This window comes from Fundulus heteroclitus, chromosome 6 (assembly GCF_011125445.2).
Source record: "Fundulus heteroclitus isolate FHET01 chromosome 6, MU-UCD_Fhet_4.1, whole genome shotgun sequence".
Taxonomy (NCBI): Eukaryota; Metazoa; Chordata; class Actinopteri; order Cyprinodontiformes; family Fundulidae; genus Fundulus; species Fundulus heteroclitus.
The window spans coordinates 5,364,820-5,389,274 of NC_046366.1; the positions used below are offsets into that span (position 1 = coordinate 5,364,820).

The 24,455-nt window shown below is 41.4% G+C and overlaps 2 protein-coding genes across 4 annotated transcripts in view; one reads left to right on the forward strand and one right to left on the reverse strand.

The window, feature by feature from the left end:
* ephb3a (eph receptor B3a) overlaps nt 1-14,124 on the reverse strand; it is a 55,131-nt gene extending 41,007 nt beyond the window's left edge. For 2 of the 3 annotated variants that reach the window (XM_012860915.3, XM_012860916.3), the window contains exons 1-2: nt 13,616-14,121; nt 1,073-1,137 (exon numbers count right to left, since the gene is read on the reverse strand). In XM_012860915.3, coding sequence (XP_012716369.2) covers nt 1,073-1,137; nt 13,616-13,679 — 129 coding nt within the window. In that variant the 5' untranslated portion in view covers nt 13,680-14,121. Of the gene's footprint in view, nt 1-1,072; nt 1,138-13,615 lie in introns of all 3 variants that reach the window. The other variant, XM_036137914.1, reaches the window with a different exon arrangement.
* Nucleotides 14,125-15,384: 1,260 nt separating this feature from the next.
* The window catches only part of LOC105925197 (neuromedin-U receptor 1), a 53,371-nt gene continuing 44,300 nt past the window's right edge, over nt 15,385-24,455 (forward strand). The window contains exons 1-2 of the mRNA XM_036137915.1: nt 15,385-16,062; nt 17,151-17,307. The gene's annotated coding sequence lies outside the window, so the exon portion shown is untranslated. The remainder of the gene's footprint in view (nt 16,063-17,150; nt 17,308-24,455) is intronic.

The window sequence follows — 24,455 nt, forward strand, 5'->3', positions numbered from 1 at the left end:
TATTGTTTGTATATACTAAGTAAAGTTAGAAGCCATATTATACGGAGTGCACTGGTCAATAAATTCAGTCCATTAGGAAATAACCTTGTGAGAAGTCAATGTTTCCTTTTTTTTCCCCACTCAGTTCCCAGTTCAACTGAATGCTTCATTTCCATAACAAATGACCGCCCCAGAAATTGATTATTTCAACTGGAGGAAAATAATGCATAACTCATCTCACGTCTCTAGGCTGCCGGGCAATTTATCCCCAAACGATGAGCCCAAAGAGTCAGCATCAGACGTCATAAATCACCGGCAACACGTTGACGCGCTACCTGACAAATATGATAATTGCCGGCCCCTGAACGAACGGGCCGCCTCGCCAGCGCTGACATATGACTTCATGGATGCCAGGACATTCAGAGCCGGCCCGTGTAAAGGGGGAGCGTGGGGGAAAAAAAGAGGGAGCTGGCGGAGATGGTTTCCATGGTAACCAGGCATTTCCATTGACTGACTTTGCGCTCACGTAGCGAAGACAAATTACACCGGCCGGGTGTGGGGGAGGTCTGTCAGGCTGTTAGCCCTGGGGTCAAATTCATGTTGTTTTATTTTCTCGCAATTCCTACAGGGGGTATCAACTAAAAAACTTTAATTTCTGCCTTTAATGCGCTCCTGGGCCCGCATTATAAAAGACACATGCCTTCAGGTTGACAGGCCCTCTTTCCTGGGGAGAGATGGAAGGTACAGCGGACCGATTAGTCATCACATATTATAGGGATTTTCCTTGACTCTCGATTTTTAATCACTTCATGACCCAGAGTCCAGCCTCGCATGCAAACTCTGCACTTTGTACGGATTTCAGATGATGTACGCACTGAAATCTCGCGTTCATTTCACACAATGTCACCGTGTGCTTTTTACTGTTCAAGAAAGTAAACATTCTTTGCAAAAACAAAGATATAAAACAGCAGGAGGCTTGCTGTTCAAGGCAGATTGGGCTCTATTAACAAGCAAATGGAACAAATGCTGCTGGAAGAGAAAGAAAAACACACAATGCACAAAGCAAATTCACCGCATAAGCACACCAACTCACCCCGCTCTCTGGAAACGTGGTCCAAGCCAGCTCTGTGGTAGCCCACCGACTGTCCATGAGGGTTTCTGCAAATGAAGAGTAGGAGGGAGGAACAGGAGCTCAAGTTAAATGGTGTGAGCAGGGAAAAAAAAAATTGTTGCACAGCATTAAAGACCACACACAAGTTCCCCGTGAAAGACAAAGGAAGCAGGTAAGGCCTGCTCTCCCTCTCTATCATAACCTCCGCCCACGTGTGCTCAGTTTTTGAAAGGGCTGACAATTACAGCGGATCTGTGATGCAGACTAATTAAGCCAGTGTGTGCAGCAGTGTGTGTGCATGCCTGGCACTCACTGCTCCGTCCTTCGTCATCTGTGGATCTCAGAACAAAGCATCCTCCTGGATGCCTTGAGAGAACGCTTCCATTAACTGAGTGATTGAGAGAGCTCTCATAAGCTTTAGGAATCTCAGCCCCATTGGGGGGGGGGGTGTTAAAGGGCGAGGGATTGACGGATAACGAAATCATAAAAATAGGTCGTCTCTCAGCTGATATCAGTCAGATCTGCGTTAACGGGCGTTTCCTTCAACCGTCTTGGCCTGGCTCGGAGAGCCGGGGGAGGGGCCCAGATCAGAAACAGTGTTCACTCAGGGACCACCTGGGTGGGTGTTACGGTCACTTCATCGCACCTCGGAGGAACGAACCCCGTTTATGGCTGCAGCCACGCTGGCTCCCATTGCTCTGTTGTTGTTAACACATAATCAGTGAAACAATTACACGTTCTTCGTGGAGACTCAATGACATGGCGCCTGCTGTGCACCATTTGCTTCCAAGTTGTTGATAACGGTGAAGGAGGAGGGGTGTGAGAGGGCTAAAATAAATAACATGCTCTGTGCGGAGCAGCAGAGGAACTCCTTCTAGGAACTGCGGCTCTGTTCTGGTGGCAGACTTTAGTTAGAATACAAAGACTCGTTAGCCTCGGTTTGGTACTGATAGGATCTGTTTGACAAATAGCTCCTATCCAGATATGGCGGCCTTTACAGTAGGGGCTGTCTCACTGTGGTAATCACCATAGGTTTTCTTTGCTTCATGACACAGCGACTTGGTCATATAGACTGGATTTCTGTTTGTATGACTAATTAAACTCAAACGTGTGGCTGCAAAAAGCTAAGTATTAAACTCACGTTAACATTTTCCTAGCTCTAAAAATCAGGAACAACTGATGCCATTTGTCATTGCACTCTGTTGTCGGCATTACACTAGAATTGTGTTGTTTCCCTGACCCGAGAAATAAAATGAACGAAAACCAAACCATTAAAAAGTAAGTAAAGATAAGTTATAGATTAAACAACAATAAGTTTGAAGAGTCTTCATTAATGTGGTATGGACGGTTATAAACAAGTTGTAGATGAGACTTATAGAGAAAGTTATGAACAGTAACAAATGAGGTTGAACAGGCAACTGCATAAATAAATGATAAATAAATAAATATGGCAGAAACAAAAGTATTAAGAGTAGACTTTAAACAATGAACAATGGATAGAAATGAATTGCACATATCCTCCTCATGCATGTTGTACTTACAATGGGGTGGCATGCATGCATGTGTGCGTGGCAGACAGTTTCCTGACTTCCCTTAGATGAGGCGTGTGCAAAAACTTATAAAACGGTCTTGTGTGTTTGAGATTTCTGAAAAAATGTTGATAACTTATTTTTGTTGGTTTCATTTTCTAAGATTTTATTCATATTTGTTTTTAGATTGGGGTTCCAGCAGTAACCAGTTATTATAGTTGAGATATGAAGCTTTGAATAAACTGCGGGAAGAGCTTTATGAGCTCATTTCTATTTTAAGTTTTTGTTCTTTAGAACCGTTAATTATCTGACAAGACACAAACCAAAGCAAGAGGGAAAAGACAAACACATAAATATAAAGATTGGAAGACTAGAATTAGCTTTTGAACTGTTACTGTGGCAGAAACACTGGAAATCTGACCCGCTCATTAAATTGGCTGAATTAAATTAAATTCCAGCCCTTATTTTGAATATGTGCGCCCAATATATTAGTGTGTGAGCGCGCACGTGTGTGTGTGTGCACACATGTGTTCTTGTAGTTGCAGCTGGGCAAGAACACTTTTTACTTATTTTACTAGTAAAGTGAGGACTTTGACATAAAGTGAGGACCTTTTGTCAGTCTTCACTTTTATTCTGGGCTAGGGGTTAGGTTTTGCACTATGGTGTCCATTAGGTTTAGGTTAGGGTCAGGTATTGAAGTGGAAAATTTCTTTTGCATAACATATTTTTCATCATTCAGCAAAAGTACAGGCCAGTTAAAGCTGTATTTAGCTTCAGCCTTGAACTTGTATGTGCCAACTTCAGTTTTACTTCTGCATCTTGTATGTCAAAGTTAAAGTGCAACCTATCACCAAAAGTTTTATTCGCTTGCCATGTATGGTTTATTTCTTCATTATTTCTTCACTCAGTTCTTCAAAAAAGGACGCTGGGGTTTTTCCTGTCACCGTTTCACTTCTGTGTTCCATCTGCACTGTCTATAGGAAGATATGACTTACTGAGATGTTTCAGTGACCTGTGTCTTCAAACACTTTTTGCCTTAGAGTAAACTTAAAGACAAGATTGATCTCTGCGTGTGTGTGTTTGTGCGCGCGCCCACGAGAGAAAGTGTGTGTGTACATAATGTATCCGAGAGGAAATATGAAGAACATAAGCTTTTTCGATTCCACCACCTTTATCCTTAATAGAATGATCAGTTGTCCTATTTAAGTGCAGCTGTCACTTGTCATATGTAAATGTAAACAGGTAAGTACACACATAATGACATCTATATGTGCATAGTCATTGTTTTGGATTAGCCCAGGCCTAGTCCTGATTGAGTTAGACTCAAGTGAAACAAATTCTAATTACATTATCAAATTATGAAATACATTTTGATAATTTGTTCAAATATGTGCACAAAACTGAGATCCATTAAGACATGGATGACTGTCCACCTAGTACCCGGACAGAACACCTCTGGGGTGAATTAAAGCAGAGACTTGAGTCAGGCTTTATCATCCAACATCATTCTGCCTGACTTTCCGGAGGAATGGTCATCAGATTAAACCCTACGGCTTAATGTGATGTATGGTGACCTTACCTATATGTGATATTAAAATAATATTTCAAAGCTTTTTTCTGATGAAACAGCTCTGAAGGCTGCATGGCACGTGTTAAAATTGTGGTGCTTCATATAGAACATATTTAATAAACGTTTTTCTTATTTTGTCACAACCACACACTCAGGCTTGTTTTGTTGGAGTCTTATCTGATAGGCCAAAAGGTTAGCTCTGCCAGAGCGCAGCTAAAACGGGCTGTACCGTTAATTGTTCAAATTCAAAACACCATCAGCCTGTTATATTTCCCATTGGTAAGACAATTAGATAAAAACGTACAACCGGTTTTAAAATGAAAAGCAAACAGTTGAGAAAATGTGAAGGTATTTCTCAGCAAATGGCTCCTCACGGGGCTGAACGCACCAGGGAAGGAGATAAATCTTTGCTGATTCTAATGACTCATGATGATTTACTGCGCCGCGTATCGTGAATCCCCACTGTTCGCCACTCTGAACTGCTCATGTCACTCATATGAGTAATTAATGCCTTGTGATGCCTCAGCTACCATCAATAATCGCTGGGTCATGCAGCCAACATGAAGATATTTGCTTCATATTTCTATAAGGACAGGTAGAGCTCAGAAAACCCATTTTTCTCTAGGAAAATGGCACACAATTTAATGAATAACATTACTATTATTACTATGAACCCCCACTAAAGATGGATCATGGAATAGTCAATAATAACATAACCTTGTGGCAGATTTAATTGCAGATAATGTGGGGGGGGATGGATTGTGATTTGAAGTCAAACTGTTTTTTTCTGTGAACAGATCAAAAGCATTCTGAGCAGAAAAAGGGCAAGAGGGAGGCTGGAATATTATGCTGGAAAAGTAAAAATCCTTTAATTTCAAAAGAGTGTCTCCTTCCATTGTTGTTAACAATAAAAATTCCTTTTTTTCCCCCCCAGCAGGATGATTAATAAGTAATATTTATTCACAAAGCAAACCTACATTTACATTAAGTGCTGTTGCTCTGCTTTAAAAGCCTTTTCATTCCTTCATGCTTGCCTGCAGAGGGGAATGAGCGACAGCAGCTAATAACCTCAGTTGTTAAACCCAAATAAATGCCTGTGAACAAGGTTGTTTTACTGATTAGCACGACTTGAGCCAGGGAGGAGGAACTAATCAGCGAAATCAGCGCCTGTTGTCTTTGCTTGGCCACACTGGGCCCTCTGCGGCGCACAGCTGAGCGAGGACTCCTGAGCAGGGACGCTGGCGAGCTGTGCATCCATGTCCCCTGAGTGGGCGATCTGGTGCTACAGCCCCCACTGTTCCCTTATCTCTCCCAGGTGCCTTGAGGGAACAGAGGCAGAATCAGTCACCCTCAGCTAACCAAAGGTCTGAGCTGCTGCTTCTTTAAGCAGGCTTCATTTCACAGCGCACACATGCACAGGCTTGGGGCTGATTCCACTGCCGCTTTTAAAAGCTCTGTTCAAGACCCCATGCGAACAGGGCCACATCCTGCTGACTATATTCAAGGCCATGTGGCTGTAGAACATAGTTTGAAGTTTTAATACAAGAAAAAAGTTAGATGAATTCTGGGAGAATAACTGGGGGACCAGCAAATAGTCCAAAAAAAAAAGACGTCCAGCGTAGGAATATGTCTATTAATCGCTGAGTTGGGAAATAACAAAGTACAAATACCTTGCTAATGTACTTAAAGGGTAACTCGCCCCCAAATCTGTTAACATTGTTGTTTCATAGTGCTGTCTACATATTTCCTGGGGATTATTTTGACAATTTACTGCAAATTTGTTTAAATCCTCCTTTTGTGTCTAAAACCAATAGTGTGGTGCCCTCCTAGGGTTAAACGGTGGTCTTGCATTGAATTTCGAATCAATATTGCTATTGGTTCAAAAGTTTTTGTGACGTCATTTGGAGAAACTGATATGCCAGCAGCTCTGCCGCTGTGGAGTATAAAATCAGCTCCGCCTTGTGCCATCGTAGCGAGTTGGAGATTAAAAATGGTGAGCTTTGTGTACTTTCTATCGATTTTCAGGTTAGCCATTTATTAGCTTAGCATTTAGTTAGTTTATTTAGCATCTATTTAGTTTTTACTAGTAGCCCAAAAAGAACTCTTCCATGTTGAAGGCCCTGTATGATACATGGCAAAGATGATGTGTTTTGTGCCAACCAAAAAACAGGAGGTTCTGGCACTAGTCAAATCTAAAGAAAAAAAAACTTATAGCTAAAAATGTATTTTAGGGTAGGTTGTGAGCAAAAGAGGAAAACTATCCTATTTTGAGTGCCTAGAACGTTTTTGTTTTGCAGTTATTAAAAGTTATTTTATATAATGGAACACCCCCCACACACCCTTTTTTTCCATGTTGTTCTTAAGAACATTTCAGAATCCATACCTTTTTAGTATTAGGAGTTCAATCAGTACTTTTACTTTCATCAAATTATTATTTTTTTACAGGATGCAAGAATTAAAATTCAAAGTCAAATTTCTTGTTTGTACCCACAAATCTAAAGTAGATTCGGATTTGAATGTTTACACGAGGATCTGTGCTACTTTTACCAAAGTAAAGAATATGAGTATTTTTATTACCTCTGATTAAATCTACATCTACATGGAGCCAAATGCCAGAATATAATACACAAAAAAGTCTGAAGCTGGAGGAGCCGTAATAGGTATTGTAATGCCTATGCCACGCCAGTAAGTGGTGCTGTAACACTGCCACACAAGTAAAGAAGGAAGAAGAACAGGATGAAAACCAACAAAAAGTGTCTAAAATACTACCACAATTCCGAAGTCCACCGTTATTGTTAGCGTATTAAGGCAGATTTCAAGTGTGCGTTGGCTTGCATGCTTGGGTGATAACATGGCCCTGTTTTCTGGGGATAGTCCCTGTTTTGGACAACCTGCACCCAGCAAAAGCTGTCCCCGGAATGTCCTTGATTTCAGCTTTTTAGGATGGAAGAAAAATGTTGCACGCAGCAATAGCTGTAGTCCAGCTGCTCCCAAGATGTAGCAAAAGAGCTGAGCTGAACAAAAGCAAGTCCACCTCTGAATGGCCAAGAAACAATATCAAAATTGACGCTTTTGGAGTGGCATAGTCAAAGTCCGGGCTCAGCGATGTTTGGAAAGCTGTTGTGTGACTTCAAACAGGTTGTTTATGCTTAAAAACTGTCAAATGTGGCTGAATTAAAATTATGTAAATTGGCTAAAACTCCTCCACAGATATGTTAAGGATACATTGTCAGTTATTACAAGTGCTTAATGGTAATTATTGCTACCCAGGATGGAGCAACCAATTATTAGTGTTAGGGGCTAATTACTTTTCTATATTCAGGTTGATTTAGATTTCTTGTTTCCCCTGGATAAATGAAATCAGCATTTGAAAATTACATTTTGTATGTATTGCATTTTTCTGCATTTTGTGTTTGGTGAGGTTATTGTTGTTGATTATTGTAAAAAAAAATGTTTGATGATTTGAAACCTTTAGGTGGGACCAAAAACACCTTTTTAGAAAAGTAGAAAAAAAGGAGTAAAATATGATAATGGTAAAAACAGTGGCAAAGAAGAGAAAAAAAGACAGGTGAAGGTAAAGAGATTGTGATGTGGACTTTAAGAGGTTTTTCACCAGTAAATATCTTGCCTGCAGATGATTTTAATGGCTTCAGTTCAGTGAAACAGTCATTAGTTTCTGAGCTAACAGTGAGTCAGAGCAGGAAAGAGGCAAAAGCCACTGCCATCTAAAAACAATAGAATTAATGCAAAGATTATTTTAAACCTGCAAATCACCCTCACATTTCTATAGACGGATATTTACAGCATAGTCTACAGATCATTTTAAAGAGACGTCCATATATACTAACTATATTCTTTTTCAAATAGGAAAGTCAAGAAACCATACACATAACATGGTAGAAAACTGTAGACCACTATGTAAATACTCTTCCAAGGCAAAGGTCAGTGTGATTTAGAGGTGTGTAAATGCAATTGAATAAAGCAGTATGGTACGAAAAAGTAGAGGCTGGCGATGGCTGGCTCAGTTGATAGTGGCGGAGGCTACAGTCTTTGATGTTTGATGGTTCGATTCTCACGCCTTACGTTTTCCCCTTGATTCTCCCACTTCTTTCCCGTCAAATTACTGATCACTAAAGAACACAAGTGCCAGAAAAAACTTTTTAAAAGCAGAAGTTTGCCTTTGTCATTCGGCATCAGTCTGAGTTTAGCTAGCCATTAGCTTTCAAGCTAGTCTCGGTTTCCTCAAAGTGCAGATGCTAAGTGACATATCTACTGCTGGTGAGGTATATTTTCATATTCATTCAACTATTAAAACAACTAAATTACGAAAACAGAATCGTTTTTAAACCTCTATAATTTTAGGTATTTAAGTTTTTGCTGTGTTGATCCTTTCCAAAGACTTTTTTTTTCTAATTGTTTAACACAAGCGTGTATCAGAGTAGCTACACACAGTTTAACAAACACAACCATTAATGGTAGGTGTGCTGATATTATTCCTATTATCAATCGTATCTTGTACTGTGTGTAAAAACGCGATTCATCATGGTAGTTAACAATCAGCTTTTGTTGAGCTAATTTTTTTGTTGACCTGATTTTGTTGCACATCAAAGGGATGCCGTATAGCCGGAGGTTTAATGCTAAAAAATAAAATTTCCACACCTATTTTCTCTAAGGTGCAATTAATCATTCAAGAAATCCATATTTATTCAAAAAAAATGTCCTTTCATCTTAAGCAGAACTTATTTGATGGTGTTTAGGAAAATGTACCAAAATGTGGCCCATTTCCACAGACTTACAGAATCATAAAAGCTGTTAAAACCTTGCAGCCAACACAAGAGAGGATAATGATGCCTATCCTCGGGCTTAAAGCTGACTCCCGGCTCATGTGCCGCCGTAAAACACTGAAATGGGAGGAAAAAAAGGGTTTCCGTTAGCCAGTAACTCTCCTCTCCAAAGCGTGTCGACTCACTAATTCCCAGAGACCAGTTAAGGTTGAAAAAGATCCCATTTGTTCCACAGTTCTCCCCCTTTCCTGTTAAATTTACAACACCCCTGAGATAGGCAGAGCTGCTACAACTCAAATCCAGATTCCCCCCCCCCCCTCTCTTCTCTCCACCTCACTCATAAAACTGCAGCAGAGGTGGAGTCATTCGCCTCCTGGGGTAAGAAAACAATGCAGTGGTGGGAACTTTAGAGCATCACCACCAGTGGCATTTAATGTTTTTCTTTTTTTTTTTTTGATCGCCTGCTGGAGCCAAAATGCCACACAACTCTGTATTCTCCAAGTGCTTGGGGAGCTCATGCATGCTGATGTTTTATTCACTTTGTGAGCGAGGGGGCATGATGAAAGGGGAGGCATCCCTTATAAAGCACTGACACTTGGAGCCAGCCAGCAAACACATGAAATATTAACAGACAAATATCATCAAGATTATCTTCATTGATCGGTGGTGATTAATTCTGCAGCAGTGAATGGACAAAAAACATCAAGCTTTTAGGCATGGGCAGGAATGTTGGGTCAAGGTTTTTTAAAAAGCACCAAATTCTGCACCGATTTAAAGTCCCTGTAATAGCACAGAAACTGAACTGAGCTGTTTCAAACCGTATAAACGGTATATAGTGTCCCTCCCCCTCCGCCAACCTGTTGCTACACACTGCCAGTCAACTGGCTGAAAGACAGCTCCTTGAGTTTTTCCTTGCATACAGGAAAGACAAATGCACATTTTAATTTTTTTTTTTTTTACTTTTTTTGTTTTACAGACCCCAAATAGCCAAGGTGTAGAAGCTAAACGTGAATACCCCCATCACCCAAAGTAAAGAATGTGATATCAGCCTTTTATTTTAAATGGAAGATTGAAAGGCAATCGAGAGAAAAGATGCCACCAGAGTATAGCGCTCCCACATCACTTCCCTTCACATTTTACACTGTTGCACAAATATGATCACCAGACAAGCCAAACTCTGGTGGATTCTTTGGACACGAACGCCTCAACTCACACATGTCATGTAAAGTGTACAAATGCATCAGGACTTTAGAATCAACGTAACTGTGATCCAATTTCACCATCAACAACTCAAAAATGATGTCACTCATTCTTAGGCTCACTAACCCAGTGAATGCAGGGTACTCGAGACTTGCAGCAGGGCACTGTCTCGTACCAGAGAAAGTGCCAGAGAGTTTTGTTAAAACAAAACTGTAAAGGTAAGAAATGAAGTTGGTCCAAGGGTCCGATAAGTTACGGTTTCTGTACCAGCACATATAATAAGAAGTGGATTTGGTATTATGTCTTTAAGTACAAGGGCAATAACGGGGACCAGGACTAGTTCTACGGGGGCGCTGGCCCCTGTTGGCCCCCATCTAGAATCGCCCATGCCCCTCACTGCTGCACACTGCCTGTGAGATTCCTGAAAGAAGCCTACTTCTCTTCCTTCGTTACAAACAGGAATTATTTTTGGTTGCACAAAAACAATCATGGACACTACAGACATATCAAATAAATGAGAATATTACTGAAAAGTTCCGTTATTTCAGTAGCTTCACTCGGTATGTGATGTGCACTGTATTGATTAAAATGTGTCATTTAAGATTAGAAGATTATATCAGACCAATAAAAAACATTTGAATGCAGAATGTTTACAGTAATAACTGCTTAAAGGTTTCTGTTTTCAGAAGGCATTGAATATGACTGTGCAACACCCGCCTTATCAAGCCAACACTGAAACCTAAAAGCGACTAGCAGCATGCCCATAAAGCAGCTGACTGCAGGCCGGCTGTCTGAGTGGATACTCCAACTAATTATCCAGCTGATATACACTTGTTATACTTTTGTGTTACTCTATCAACAGCAGAACACTAAAAGGAATAATTGAAATAAATGATGTGTATTAATAACAGGCTATAAACAGCATTTTAGCAAAAGTATAGCAATAATTGCTGTCAACCCATTGTATTTGTGATAAAGATGATCATACTGTGAGAATCTGATACGAGCCAATGCCTAAAAGCTTCCTATGCACCGGAATGCGTGTCTCTCTGGAGTGAATCACAGTGGTTAGAGTTGATTGTGATCCTCTGTTTGATGCTTGAGGAGCAGCTCTTTGAACAAGTTGAGCTGACCTAATTCAGTCTCTCTTCAGGGCTGCTTGAATCTGCTTTTACAGGTCAGCAAATAATGGTTTGACTCGATATGAAGACATACAGAGGGAGCAGAAAAATCTGAAAGATCACTCCTGCTGATATGAAAAGAAAAAAAAAAAAAAAAAAAAAAACGCCCAAAACACACAGACGCACGTACACCCTTCAGATTGCTTTATAAAATCCCTTTCTGAGCGCTCATCCATCTGGTTTATTAGCTTTTAAAATGAGAGGACAGTAAATGCTGACTGTAAATGGGAGAATTACGACATAAAAATGTCAAAGATGCTGATGCCTTTACTGCAGTCTGATGGTACAAACAGGAGAGAAGACACCAACGTAGATTATTGCAAACAGGCACCAGAGCCAGCCCAAGGCAGAAAGGCACTGGGCCCCTGCCCAGGGTAACCTGCAGGGGGCCCTGAAGAGCGCTTACCTTCTCATGCAGAGTAGAAATCTTAAAATTTCTTGACGATAATTCCAGATTTGATCCAATTTAAAAGATTTTAACTGCTTTTAAACTTTTAAAGTGGTTTTGCTTTAAATTTGAACTGTAGGTAATATGCTTTATGGTACATGAAACAAATCACCGGCGCTGTCGTTAAGTGTCAGTGTTAGGCTAAAAGCTTTTTATCTTAAGTGTGATTAAGGTTTCTTGTTGGCTAGCAAGTTGCCTCTAAAATTTGTTGTGTTAAATGCCCGGCACACAAATGTTCAGCGATGGACAGTGCTGAACGATTTCTATATTGCTGCCACTGAAAAAACAAATCGGGAGATAAAAAATAACACATATTCTGACAGTATCAATAAACTCTAATTATGTTTGCATCACCAAAATGCTAGTAGTGTTATGTGTGAATGCAGTGTGACACATAGTTTGGACTATGTAGCAGCCAGAGTCTGTAACCCAAATCAAATTTCCTTTGGGACAATAAAGTTAATCTATCTAATCTATCTATCTAGCAGTACAGTTTTCTTTTTTAATTTAACTTTTTAACTTTTGGATCATCAATAATTGCTGTGTTTACGCTTCACATGGTAGAATAACAATATTTCGGAGTGTGCCGCTGCAAAATTACCCCAATTCAAAACTGTTATTTTGAAGTAGCCTTAATAAATTGGGTGCACGTTGTATTTTCAAAGCTATATCTGTTTTTGAGGCATTCACTTTATGTACCAGTTTTTTTGCATAAATTCCAGCAAAAAATAAATAAAACATGGGGAAAAAAACTAATAAAAAAAGCAGGAGGCTACATTCATGCCAACAGCAACCTGTAGAAAAACAAATGGCTGGCATGTCTTCCAGCTCATTTAAACCCATCTGATGATCTGCCCTTCATGTTTATCCTCAGAGGACAAACATTAGTTAACCCCTGAGCTTTGAGTAACGGGCTCTGGTCTGGGAAAGCGAGGGGCCTGCTCGTCTCTGTGTGGGAGCCCACTGGGACTCTCGGTGCGGCCCGCCGCTGCATTGATTTACTTGCTGACACCAGAACTGATGAGGGATCAAGCTGGCCACGGTCCAGCGGAGGCAGATTGGATGGGGAGGAGGACAGAGGAGGCTGGAAGAGAGGGAGGCGAGGCAGAGAGCGATGTGGGCGAGGGTGGGCTTCTCCCTGGGGGCGACGCTCCCCCTTGTTGATGGCGAGGGCCCGCGGCGCACTTGTTAGGCCATTGACCTTTAATACACACTTGTCATCTAATATGTAACACATGTGCGTCCCCGTGGCGGGATTGATCCGCCGGGGCGTGCGCGCCTTTAAGGAGCCCAGGCTGCGGGTTGGCGGGAGCGGAGCGTCTGAACCCGCGGAGCGCATCATCTGCGTCCTCGCGGTGACAGCCCCTCCTGCGCTGCCTCCGCGGAGGGGAGCCGAACCTCCTCGGCTGTGGAGAGGATAGGCGGGGCAGGTGGGGCATCCTCGGTCCGCTGGCGGGTGTGACAACAAGGACAATAGCAACAGGGGCAAGTCCAAAAAGCCGCATCCGAACCCGCCGGGATGTCATGTCATGTGTTGGCACTCTGCACAATGGCTGATTTAACTGGACTGCGTAAAGAGGGTTAATTAAGAAAACCAGGAGCAGGTCCGGTTTCTCCCATGGAGACAATAAGCATTAGTGATCAGGTAATTAAAGACATGGGATGGACTGCTCCTGTTCAGTCCTCACCAGTCCTCTCCGCTGCTCGTTGACTTATTGTGCCCGTTTTTTTTTCTCTTATGTTGTCGGCAACCAAACAGTCTATTGTTTATACGCAGCAGAGAAACCAGACATTAAAATATCAAACGACGTACCTTCTACAGCCAGGACCACGGGGACAACAAGGCTGCACACCCAAAGCAAGTAATCCATTGTCATAAACCAGGCGCTTGCAACATGAAGAAAGGTGTGCAGACTGGACCCCCCTCGGACGGACTGGAGACTCAAACGCAGAGCGCCGCAGCAGAGCTTTTTCTTCTCATGTCTTCGGCGATGATTGGGGGGGGGGGGTCTTACAGCCCCGTTTAAGCGCACAATCCTCAACGCAAAACCATGCAGACTGGTGCCGTAACGACTCCTCCGGGGCGGCGAATGTTGCGCCGTTTCAGTCTCCTTCTCTTTGTGCGACTTTACCGACAGCGAGCTCCGCTCCAGGGGCGCATCTCTGCGCCGGGGGCTCTCCCCGGGGAGGCGAGGACGGGAACCCTTGGGTGAAGTCCTCTCTCCGCAGAGGGACCTGAGAATCTCACCCTGTCCAGCTCCGCCAGGATGCTGCTCCTCTGTGCGTCGGAATGGCAACAGAGACAGAGAGGGAATTGGGGGGGTCAGCAGCAGCAAGGCAGATATAATTAGCCCTGTGCTTCCGTTCAAGACTTTCAAACTAAGAGCATACAATATAATAATAATAATAATAATAATAATAATAATAATAATAATAATAATAATAATAATAATAATAATAATAATAATAATAATAATAATAATAATAATAATAATATATTACGCCAAAAATAAACTATTCAGTTTACATCTCACTGTAAACAACAAGATAACTGCCCCTTCTGCAACTGCTGCTGCACATTGCCGGTCAGCTGGTTCGAAGAGGGCTAGGTAAACTTTCCAGCTGTGGTTCTTTAGACATACCTTCCACAAAAAACATTGACGTGAGGAAATGTCGGAATAACAGACTGAGCTGTCTTACTTTGCCAACTGCCGAGGTATATCATATCAAATGAAAGGTCTACAATACTATTCTACACATAGCACATAAAATCTATAAGCCTACAATACCACTTCATTTGTACATCACTTTAAAAACAACGCAAGCGAAGTACTGAACATACAAACATCAAATATCAGATCTAGTTGGTGTTTATTCCATATTTTTCCTTAGGTCTTGACATTAAAATAACAATACTAAATGTTAAAATTAGCATAGATTTAATATTCCATAATATTTTAGCAGTGGTAGGAACAATTGTGGATTTTCTCTTTGATGGAAGCATCCATCCATCTTCTATCATCCTTGAGGTAAAGGTGCCTATGTCCAGTGGTCTTTGGGTGAGAAGCAGTGTGCCCCCAGGACATGTGTTAAAAGCAGAAATATTACATTGGCTTATGTGAACTGATTTTATTCTACCTTGGCCAACTGTACCAGACTCTGACAGGAAAATGCTTTATAATCTCCTAGTCCTATTAGATGTCTCACAAAGGCTGATATTTTCATGTTGTTCTACCTTTAGACTTAATTTCTAAACTCCAGTTGTCTTACAGTTTATTTTATGTTGCAGCTATATTTCATTTTTGAGTTTGCAACCCTGTTAGACAAAACTGCCACTTCTTAAATCACCTAATTTCACTGTTATCGCATAGATTTGACTTGTGGATTTCTTCACAATAAGTCTGAAAAGGGAGAGAGGCAGAACAAATGGAAGAAGCTCCTGTATTAAACAGGCTCGGCCGGCCTGGAACCAAATATGCCAAAACGGAACCAAATCTGACGTCGCTGGCCTGAAAGCAAGGCTTTTATTCTGCAGTGAAATCCCGCAAACTTCCGTCCGTGTCCGAGCCGGTGGAGGGGAGCTCGACGCCGCGGTGTGTGAGCGTGGAAGTGGGTGCAGGACAAAAGAGCGTGGAGGTGGGAGGATGAGGAGGCGGCCGGCCGCAGACTCGTACCTGCGGCCGGCCGCCGCTGCGCTTAATGCCGGCCTGGAGGCTGCGCGCAGCGCCGCGGCACCGCCGATCGATGGCGGCATTAAATGGACTGCTGTCGAACCGGCGGAGAATGGCAGCGAGAACCGCGAACCGACGGCGCTTCCCGCGGCTTATTGAGTGGCCTGGGAGGCTGACACCCCATAATAACCATCCGATTTGAGTCCAGCTACACTGGTTGAACAGAGGATTTCACTTTGTCTCGGCATGAACCGCTCCCCCTGGACATAATTGGGTAATATTAGAAGGGCTAACACACACAAAAAAAAGAAACAAAAAAAGCATGGGTTGAATGTTTTACAGTAACTTCCAACAGTGCTGCTGCCATGAGCGCCCGCTGCTGTTATGAGGGGCAAAAAGTTTCCATAATACAGTTTTATTAGACTAAAGTCATTTTAAAGAGGTGCCGGAGAAAGTGCTGGAACCGCTGGAGTTTTCTCTACTGGCGTCTTAAGGATGGAGTCAAGCAGGGGTGCCCCTCCCCTACCCGTTGCTGCACGCTGCTGTTCAGCTGGTTGCAAAACGAACTCCACCCAGCAGTATTATTCAGGTAATGCTGTTTTATTCTGTCCCCATCTGGTGCACTGCAAGTTAGCTGATAGACGGCCACTAAAGTTATCCTTCTCTTACGAGTAAAAGCCATTTGGCAGCATATGTCGTTATGAAACACCTGAACCGTCACAGTGTGGAAGCTAAAGGAGCGCCACGCATCAGTCTTATTCAGGGAATGTGCCTTTAAATTGACAGCGGGCTATCAGAACACATAGCCTCAGGAAGTATTAAACTTGTGTCAATCTGTAAAGTGCAAGAAGATAAAAAAAAAGAATAATATTTGACACAATAAGCATGTTTACCCCAAAAAAAAAGAATCATTTTAGCATGTTTTTATTTAAAAATAATAAATGCTATATACGCTTATATGCTCTGGATACAGTATATTACTATTACTTGATTACCGGTTATGTTGTGGTAACAGCAGTGGGTGTCATTGTTGCTTTTCTGTTATAAATTAAAGCGATTAGAACAAAACTGTGGTTTTATAATTGGGTCCAAATACTCATCACACAGTAAGAGTCTTCTAATGACCCATGTCTAGCTCTGTGCCACCACAGACACAGTTTGCTGGACTGGATCATATTTTCTTTGAGTAGTTTATGAAATACGATCCAGTTTACCAGTCACCCAGAGTGGTACCATCTCAGCTAAGCCCTGACAGACATTCCCTCATTAGTTCTTGTCATACTTTGACCTTTCGCCGTCTCTATCTCGCATTCTCTCCCTTTGGGTCCTTTTTCCACCAGAACCAAAACCCAGTCTTTTGTCCCTTGATGGGATCCAGCAGAGTGTGTGCTGGTGGGATAGCTCTCAGCTCAGGGACAGGGCTCCCCTTCATACCGCTAATTCATCTGTCTGTGAGCCTCTGTTCCCACTGAGTCCCCACACAGGAACACACACATGCAGAGACCAACCCCTCCTCTAAAGGGAAGGAAAAAAAATCTGCCTCTGTGTGCTATGAACCTAAGACACCCCCTCCCTCCCTAGGCTTCAGGCACACACTTCCAAACAGCTCCCCCCCCCACCATCCCCACCTCCCTAACTTTCTTTGTCTCTAAGGCTTTGTGTACTAATTAACTACAGTTCAGCTCCCAGCAGGCTCGGGTCAGCCTGCGCTACTGAAACCACTGACGGACAGCTCTTTTTAACCAGTAGAAAGGGAAAAAAAGGAAGAGGAGGAGGAGGAGGAGAAGAAAACAGCCGTCATACTGGGCAACATCAGTACTGTCATCATGACCAGGTGATATTAAGCACTGTTTGCTGCTGCTGCTGCAGCTACGCAGTTATTTCTAATTAGTCCTTTTTTAATATCCCCCACTGACTGCTGATTGCTTGTTTGTGTGTGTTTTCTAAGAAGCTCCTCAGAGACCAACAGCGATTTGGACAAAATTTACGAATCTACTTTTGAATTCATCTTTCAATCCCCCCGGTATCTTAAAGACCACAGCGTGTGCAATATTTTCTAATTAATGGCTAAAAAGCCAACATAAATACAATCCCGTCCCTTTTTGTGTGTGGGTTTTTTGGACTGTTAACAAACTTCCATTTGAATAATTGCTGAAGAAAAATGTGGGAAAATGTATTGGCACCGCCGGTAAAAGATGTGTAAAAAAGCCTTGAAATACGGTGTATTCATCTTTCATTACAGCAACATAATCTGTTATGGGGGGGAAAATGGTAAACTCCTGCTTTTAATTTGTGAACCTTCATTCGGTGGGGTAAAATCCCAGGTTAGAAAAATAATTGTTTTGATTTAATTCACGGTGTCACTGCTATTGGGACCCTTGCCAAGGGCAGGCTTTAGCAAGGGCTTACTTAGCGAGGCGCCTGGGGCTGCAAAGTTTTAGGGCACACAAAATATACAGTGTATTTATTCAATTCGCTTTAAGTTATTTATACAGTGAAGATTCACAAGAAACGTCTCAAGGCACTTTAAAAAACAAACACATCCATTATAAGAAATATTTAGCCCATTTAGTCCAATTAAATAGACCGAATCAAAGTTAATTACAGGCATTCCAACCTGCTCCTAGTTAGAAAACAATGCAGTTAAGTTCAGTTTATTATAACAATTTGTAAAAAAGTTTTCTGTCAAAGGAAACCCAGTGGGATTGCATCAAGTCCCTGACAATGGCCCTTTATTCCGATTACTTGTGTCCATGTAAACACATCTAATCCTTCATACCGAGCATGCATGTAGCGACAGTGGAGAGAAGAACTCCCCTTTAACAGGAAGATACCTCCAGCAGAACCAGAACCAGGCTCAGTTAGATCAGCCATCTGCGCCGACTGATTGGGGAAGACAGACCATACACACAAAAACAACACAGAAGGGATAGACAGTATATATGTTGTTTAAATGAAATTGCAGTAGATATTTAAATCAACTGATTTATGCCACTATTGAAAATGATGATTTCATAGCCTGAATTTCGAACCTATCTCTTGCATATCAGTTGTATCATCAAGCTTTAGCGCTTTCTTCGTGCTGCTATGTTTGCCTTTGGTGAATTTCAGTGACTTCCTTTTAGGCCTGGGAGAAGTAAAACATTTTGGGTCATTTTTGTGCTGTACAGATGAAGATATTTGTAGAAGAATCATCCTGTGTTTATGGGAGACTGTTTAGAAAGGACAATTTTAAGGATTGTTTTGGAAAAATCTTATTTTTATGTGGACAACTATCACTCTTGTAATTGGCATGCATAAAGGAATTTGTGGGGGTGGGGACCCAAAACCGCCTCTAATCCAGGGGTCCACATCTGTTTAAAAGCAACCCTGACCCCTGCTGTCAATACTTTGTAAAAACCCTTTTGCCAATAGAACAGCATTTAATCTTCAGCAATAATGTTTCACTAGGGTGGAGCATAGAGAGAGAGAGAGATCTTTGAGCATTTTTTCTTTGCACAATGTCTTTACATCATCCAGAGTTCTGGTTGCTCTCTTCTGCTCTTTTCTTTTCAGCTCAGCACACAGGTTTGTTGCAGGATTTAGGTCTGGGAACTGATACCGCCGTGTCCCTAGTGAACCATTTCTGTGTTGGAGTGGGGGTGTTTCTGTCCTGAAAAGCTCCAACTTTATTCTTGTCTCAACAAGAGACACAGTTCCACTTAAAGTCCCTGCAGAGTTCAGCAAACTTCATTTGTTTGCATTTGTGATTGTAGGACACAAAAGGCCTTTGTTCTAGCATTCCTTCTGATCAAGCAGATGGTACATATAGATAGCATCTAATGCTTGTAAGGGAGATTTGGTGACCCCAAGATGCCACTCTGTGTTGAATTTCTTTAACATTTTTTACGGTAAGTTGTGAAGATTTTTTTTCTTTACCTCCCTTACATTTCTTCTTGCTGCGTTGGGTAGCAAGATAAACATGGTTCCTTGTCTGACCTAATGGCTACTGGCAAAAAGAATAGGGCCTCAGTGTTATGTCATGTTTACATGCTGGGAATTCAGAAAGTCAAGGATCAAAAAATTAGAAGTTCCTCGGTACTCCTCGGTAAAAAGTTAATCCATCAATCGTCAATACCCCCTTGTCCTTGCAGGGTTAAGGCAGAACTTGGCAGCTATCTTCATTATGTGAGAGGCAGCATACTCTGGACAGGCCGCCTGTTTTGCACAGAGACACACAGGACAAATAACCACGCATGCACACGCTAACAGCAAGGAGTAATTTAAAATAGGCGAGGTTTTTGGACTTCAGGGGGAAGCTGATGTACCCGAGGACAACCCATGCATGCAAAGAGAGAACATGCAAACTCCTTGCAGAAAAAACCCAGGTTGGGGTTTGAACCCAAGCCCTTCTTAATGCAAGGCAACAGTGTCACCAACAGCAACACTGTGCAGCCGCCAAATTAAATCAAAATAAATGTAAGAAAAAAAATCTGTTACATTTGTTTTGAAGGAATCAATACATGCCCCATGGACATGGGATGTTTTTCTTCACTAAATAAATTAAAGGTTGGATTTTTCTTATATTCTCAGAGGGATTTTATGCCACTGCAGTAAAAGATCACTTCATCTTAAGGCATTTTACACATTTTCTTCGTCTTTTTTTTAAAAACCAGAGTGCCAATAACAATTTCTTCATACGTCTGCCATACTCGTCAAAAAATGTATGAATGTATCTCGACATCTAAAGAGCAAAAAAAGGGTTTTTGAAGTGTTCCAGAGTTTATGCATAGTCTGTGTTCAGGTGTTACTTCAGCAAAAAACATCTTCCCCAGCTCAGACAGGATCAAGCAGCAGCCAAATCCCAAGGCTGTACAGTCATACTCTAGCTGGCTGGACAGAGGTTGTGTGCGCTTCTGTTGTTGCTGTGACAGGTGGAATAAAAAATTGCCAATCCGGAGACTCTTCCCATCCCGCGGCAGATGAGAAACCAGTTCTTAAGCCCTTGGAGGGGAAATATACATATTTCACAGAGCATGGAGCAAAGACCCGAGGAGCCAGGGACGGGGTGCAGGGAATGAGAACTAGCAGTAAGAGACGGGAATGTTTGGTTGACAAGAAGGGATGACAGAACATCTCCACAAAGCAAGAATGTCTCCTCCAAGCTGCATGTGAATTATGAAGTGTGACCGCTCCAACACACGATGTGTGCGACTCATGTGCGTGCAGCTTTGTGCACATGTAGTGCTTGTGGATTTATCTTGAAACACATGCTGCTGTTTTTTTGTTTTTTTTTTAATCAATATTACATGAATGCGGCAAGTTCCCTACTAATCCTCCAAGCTTAAGCTCTTTGCATGATACATGTTTCTCTCATGCAGCACCTAAAAATATCTATCATGAAAATAAAAAGGCCAAAATCCATATTCATTCCACAGATGCATAATTTACGATAATTACAAACAGAAAGCCCATAGCTGGGGATAAACACAGTTGGGGGCTGGGGTTTCCGTAAGTTAATCAAAAGAATATTTTTTTTAATAAAATTCTCTTTCAGTCCATAGGCTTAAGAGAATAATCTCTGAATGCCTGTTTAATTTGAGTCTGTTCCTCTTTAAATCCAAAGAAATACTGAAGCTAAATTTTAGCACAGAGTGATAATAAACTGTCATTTACAAGCTGTTAAGCAACCTTTGATGTCATTTCTGCATGTAAAGACTTAGTTTGCAAAGATGTGCAGTGGAAATTTTCATTTTCCTTGAGAGCTTTCAGGAGCTTTTTTCATCCTCTGCTTGATGGAAACCGAGAACAAAGTTCATATCTTGTTGTGATGGGAATAAAGTCTCCCACCATTTCTTCAAACTGTCATAAAGAGAGAATCTGTCATGTTTAAATCGGCCCTGGGAGGTCGGCAGGGGTCTTTTGGTGGAGCTACTTGCATTACTGTCGAGAATCCGATCCAACTCAATGCCTCTCCACTTATATAATGCTGAAACCTCATTTCTGTTTTTACTGTATTCCATTTATCTGCTGGGTAGGCCTGAACAGCAGGATCTAATAGTTGTTTGTAAAAGTAAGTTGGAAGTCAGTCAGTTCAAATTAGGAAAGAATTGGTGGATAAAGTCATATTAAAAAAGATGGAAAAGGCTTACAAGGATACAAAACACACAGAACACAAAAATAAGCACATTGAATAATTTGAATGTGCTGCTTAGTGAGAAACATTTCAGTTCCTAACCATCCAGCCTACATTGTCATGTATCTTGACTATTTGTTTTGCATGTTGCAAGACAAAAAAGTAATGTCCGGACACAAATCACTAGGAATAAAATTATATTTGTAAAAGTTAAAAAAGCTAAATTTTGGGATGACTATGATGCATAGAAATGGAAGCTTCAGAACAGCTACTAAGTCTTAGAAATCTTCTACAAACAGGAAAAAAAAAACATGTTTGTTTATAATCTTGCTTAAGCTTATTTTGCCTGTCTTGCTGTGTACATTGGCAGATAAAAAAACATGTGCTACTTGAGTCCAAATATGAGGAAACAAAGAACATTGTGTTTATCATCAAGTCCTTTTATGCCTCTGAAGTACATACATGTATGATGCTGTGTTCTGTTGGGCCATATTACTTTTGCTGCAACATAATTGTTGTTTTTTCATGTTTAAAGGAGCAATAAGCAAAATGCCATTATTTTAGAAAAAAGACAAAAAAATATTTTTGTGAAGAACTAAAGGTATCTTTTCAGATGGACTATGGTATGATATCACACATCTCTGTGTGTTGCATCCTTAAATACATCCTTGTCCAGAAGTATTTCATACATTAACAAACATTCAGAAAGAACAAGATTCACCACTAAAAATTTTAAGAAAGCTACAGCTTGAGGTCTCTGATCTGACCTTTCTGACACTACAGCTAAAACAGAAAGCAGCATAGTAAGGGAAGAAAGCACAGTAGAGGCGGTGTGTGTGTGTGTGTGTGTGTGTGTGCGTGTGTGTGTGTGTGTGTGTTTGTCTGTGAAGTGTGGCAGATGGCACTTGCAGCATTAGTCTTTGATAGTGATGGAATGTTATGAAGCAGTTCAGTGCGCTCTTGTTCAAGGTCACAGATGTCAGAGATCACAGGGTGTGTTGTTTACATAACATCCAGGAGAATTTAGGATTGCCGGGTAGCCAGTTTGGATAATAGCATTTGATTTGGGCAGGCAAACTCTTGTTTTTTTCTGTCTGCCTTAAAAGCCTCGCTGGTTCTTCTCAATGGCTATTCCAAAACAGTCAAAATTGTGGTCATTCTGTCAGGGTCCAGCTTCCAGCTTTCTCCAAAATCGTTCCAACCCTGCCAGCAAGTTCATAAACTGCAGGTGGCCTGCAGTTCTGCTTACACAGCATTTCAGAGTTCTGGTAGTCGACATATCCCTCACATAGTCCAGACAGCCTTGACATGGGCCGAAACAGCTGCCGACGTTTTCAAAAAAGTACAAATCCTGTTATCATAAATACAATTACGAACACATTTTTAACATGCTCGGCTGACAAAATGGACAGACACACGATCCTCCTCCCCTCTTTCCATCGGGCACAGAGGCTCTCCTTTGCCCAGTTTTCTCGTTGAAAAAATTTGATCAATTACGTTGAGAATCCAGCTGACCAGATCCATAATTTATAGTTTGGAAGATTTGTAAAAATAGGCTCCAAAAAAGATTGATAGAAGCAAGCAGGGAAGCGGTAGAGGGAGAGGGGGAAAAGAGATGAAGAGATGAAGAGAGGAGAGAAAAGAAAAGTGTCTGCCTTTACCGAGAATCAGGATGAAAAAAAAGTAAAGAGTAGACACTAAACTGCTGGAATGTTTGAACATGTCCAAAAAAACGTAACAGCCTAGCTTAGCTGGGTATCAAATTGTAAATACTCCAGTTTCAAATGCATGGTATGGTGATAATGATACACGAAGTATACAATAATACAATGTGTGTGTGTGTGTGTGTGTGTGTGTGTGTGTGTGTGTGTGTGTGTGTGTGTGTGTGTGTGTGTGTGTGTGTGTGTGTGTGTAGGGGGGGTCTATGAAGAATGACATTCACTGTGACCAATTTCTCTGCAAAGTGTGATTTGTTGACTAATACCTTAGCGCTGCTGTGTGTGCTGTGTTTGCTGTGAAGTTGGAGTTTCGACTTAGAAAGTATGATGTATCTTTCCAACCCTGCCCTTCAAATTTTATGGGGATTTTGAAATAACGTAGTGATGCCTGTGACAGTAATTGGTTTATTTGCAGTTCTGACAGCTTCTGTCTCATTAAATTAGTTGCAAACATGGCACTGTATGTACCGATGTGACAGGTGTCATGTTGTTTGTTTTCAGACCCTGTTGCAGATAAAGTCACAAACACAACAAATGCAGTTTTAACTGTTTATTGGTGAAAAATGAAAAGCTTATCTTTTCTTCTATCTCCAGGAGGAACCCTGGACACTGGAAGGAGGAGATGGGCTGGTTAACGTGGAACAGGAGATGAATAATAAATGTTATGAACAGAACAGAAGCTGAATGTTGGTTTGGTCAGAAAGGCAAGACAGATGGTTTGGACACATGTAAAGGAAGGATAGATTGCTGCTAGAGGAAAGGAAAAGAGGAAGACTCCAAAGATGGTTTAGGGAAGTAGTTTTTCAGGTAATGGTGATGGTTGTTGTGACATGCAGGGATGCTGTAGAGGCAGATGACTCAGAGTTGTTAAACGAAGAAGCCAACAAACGAGAAGATGAGGGACCACCAGCTGAAATGTTCAAAGTAAAATCTTTGTTTAATACTGGCGAATGTTCTCATTTGGCATTTAGATTTTTACTCATTGCTTCATGATTCCTTTTTTAAAAAGGATTACATATGGATCAAATGCCCTGGAACATAATCTATGTTCAACAATAAAATCCATATTACATCCTCTTTAGCCTTGAGGTTCTGGTACATAAAGTTTCCAATTTAAACGAAAATGGGCTTGGTTCCACAAGAAGCTTA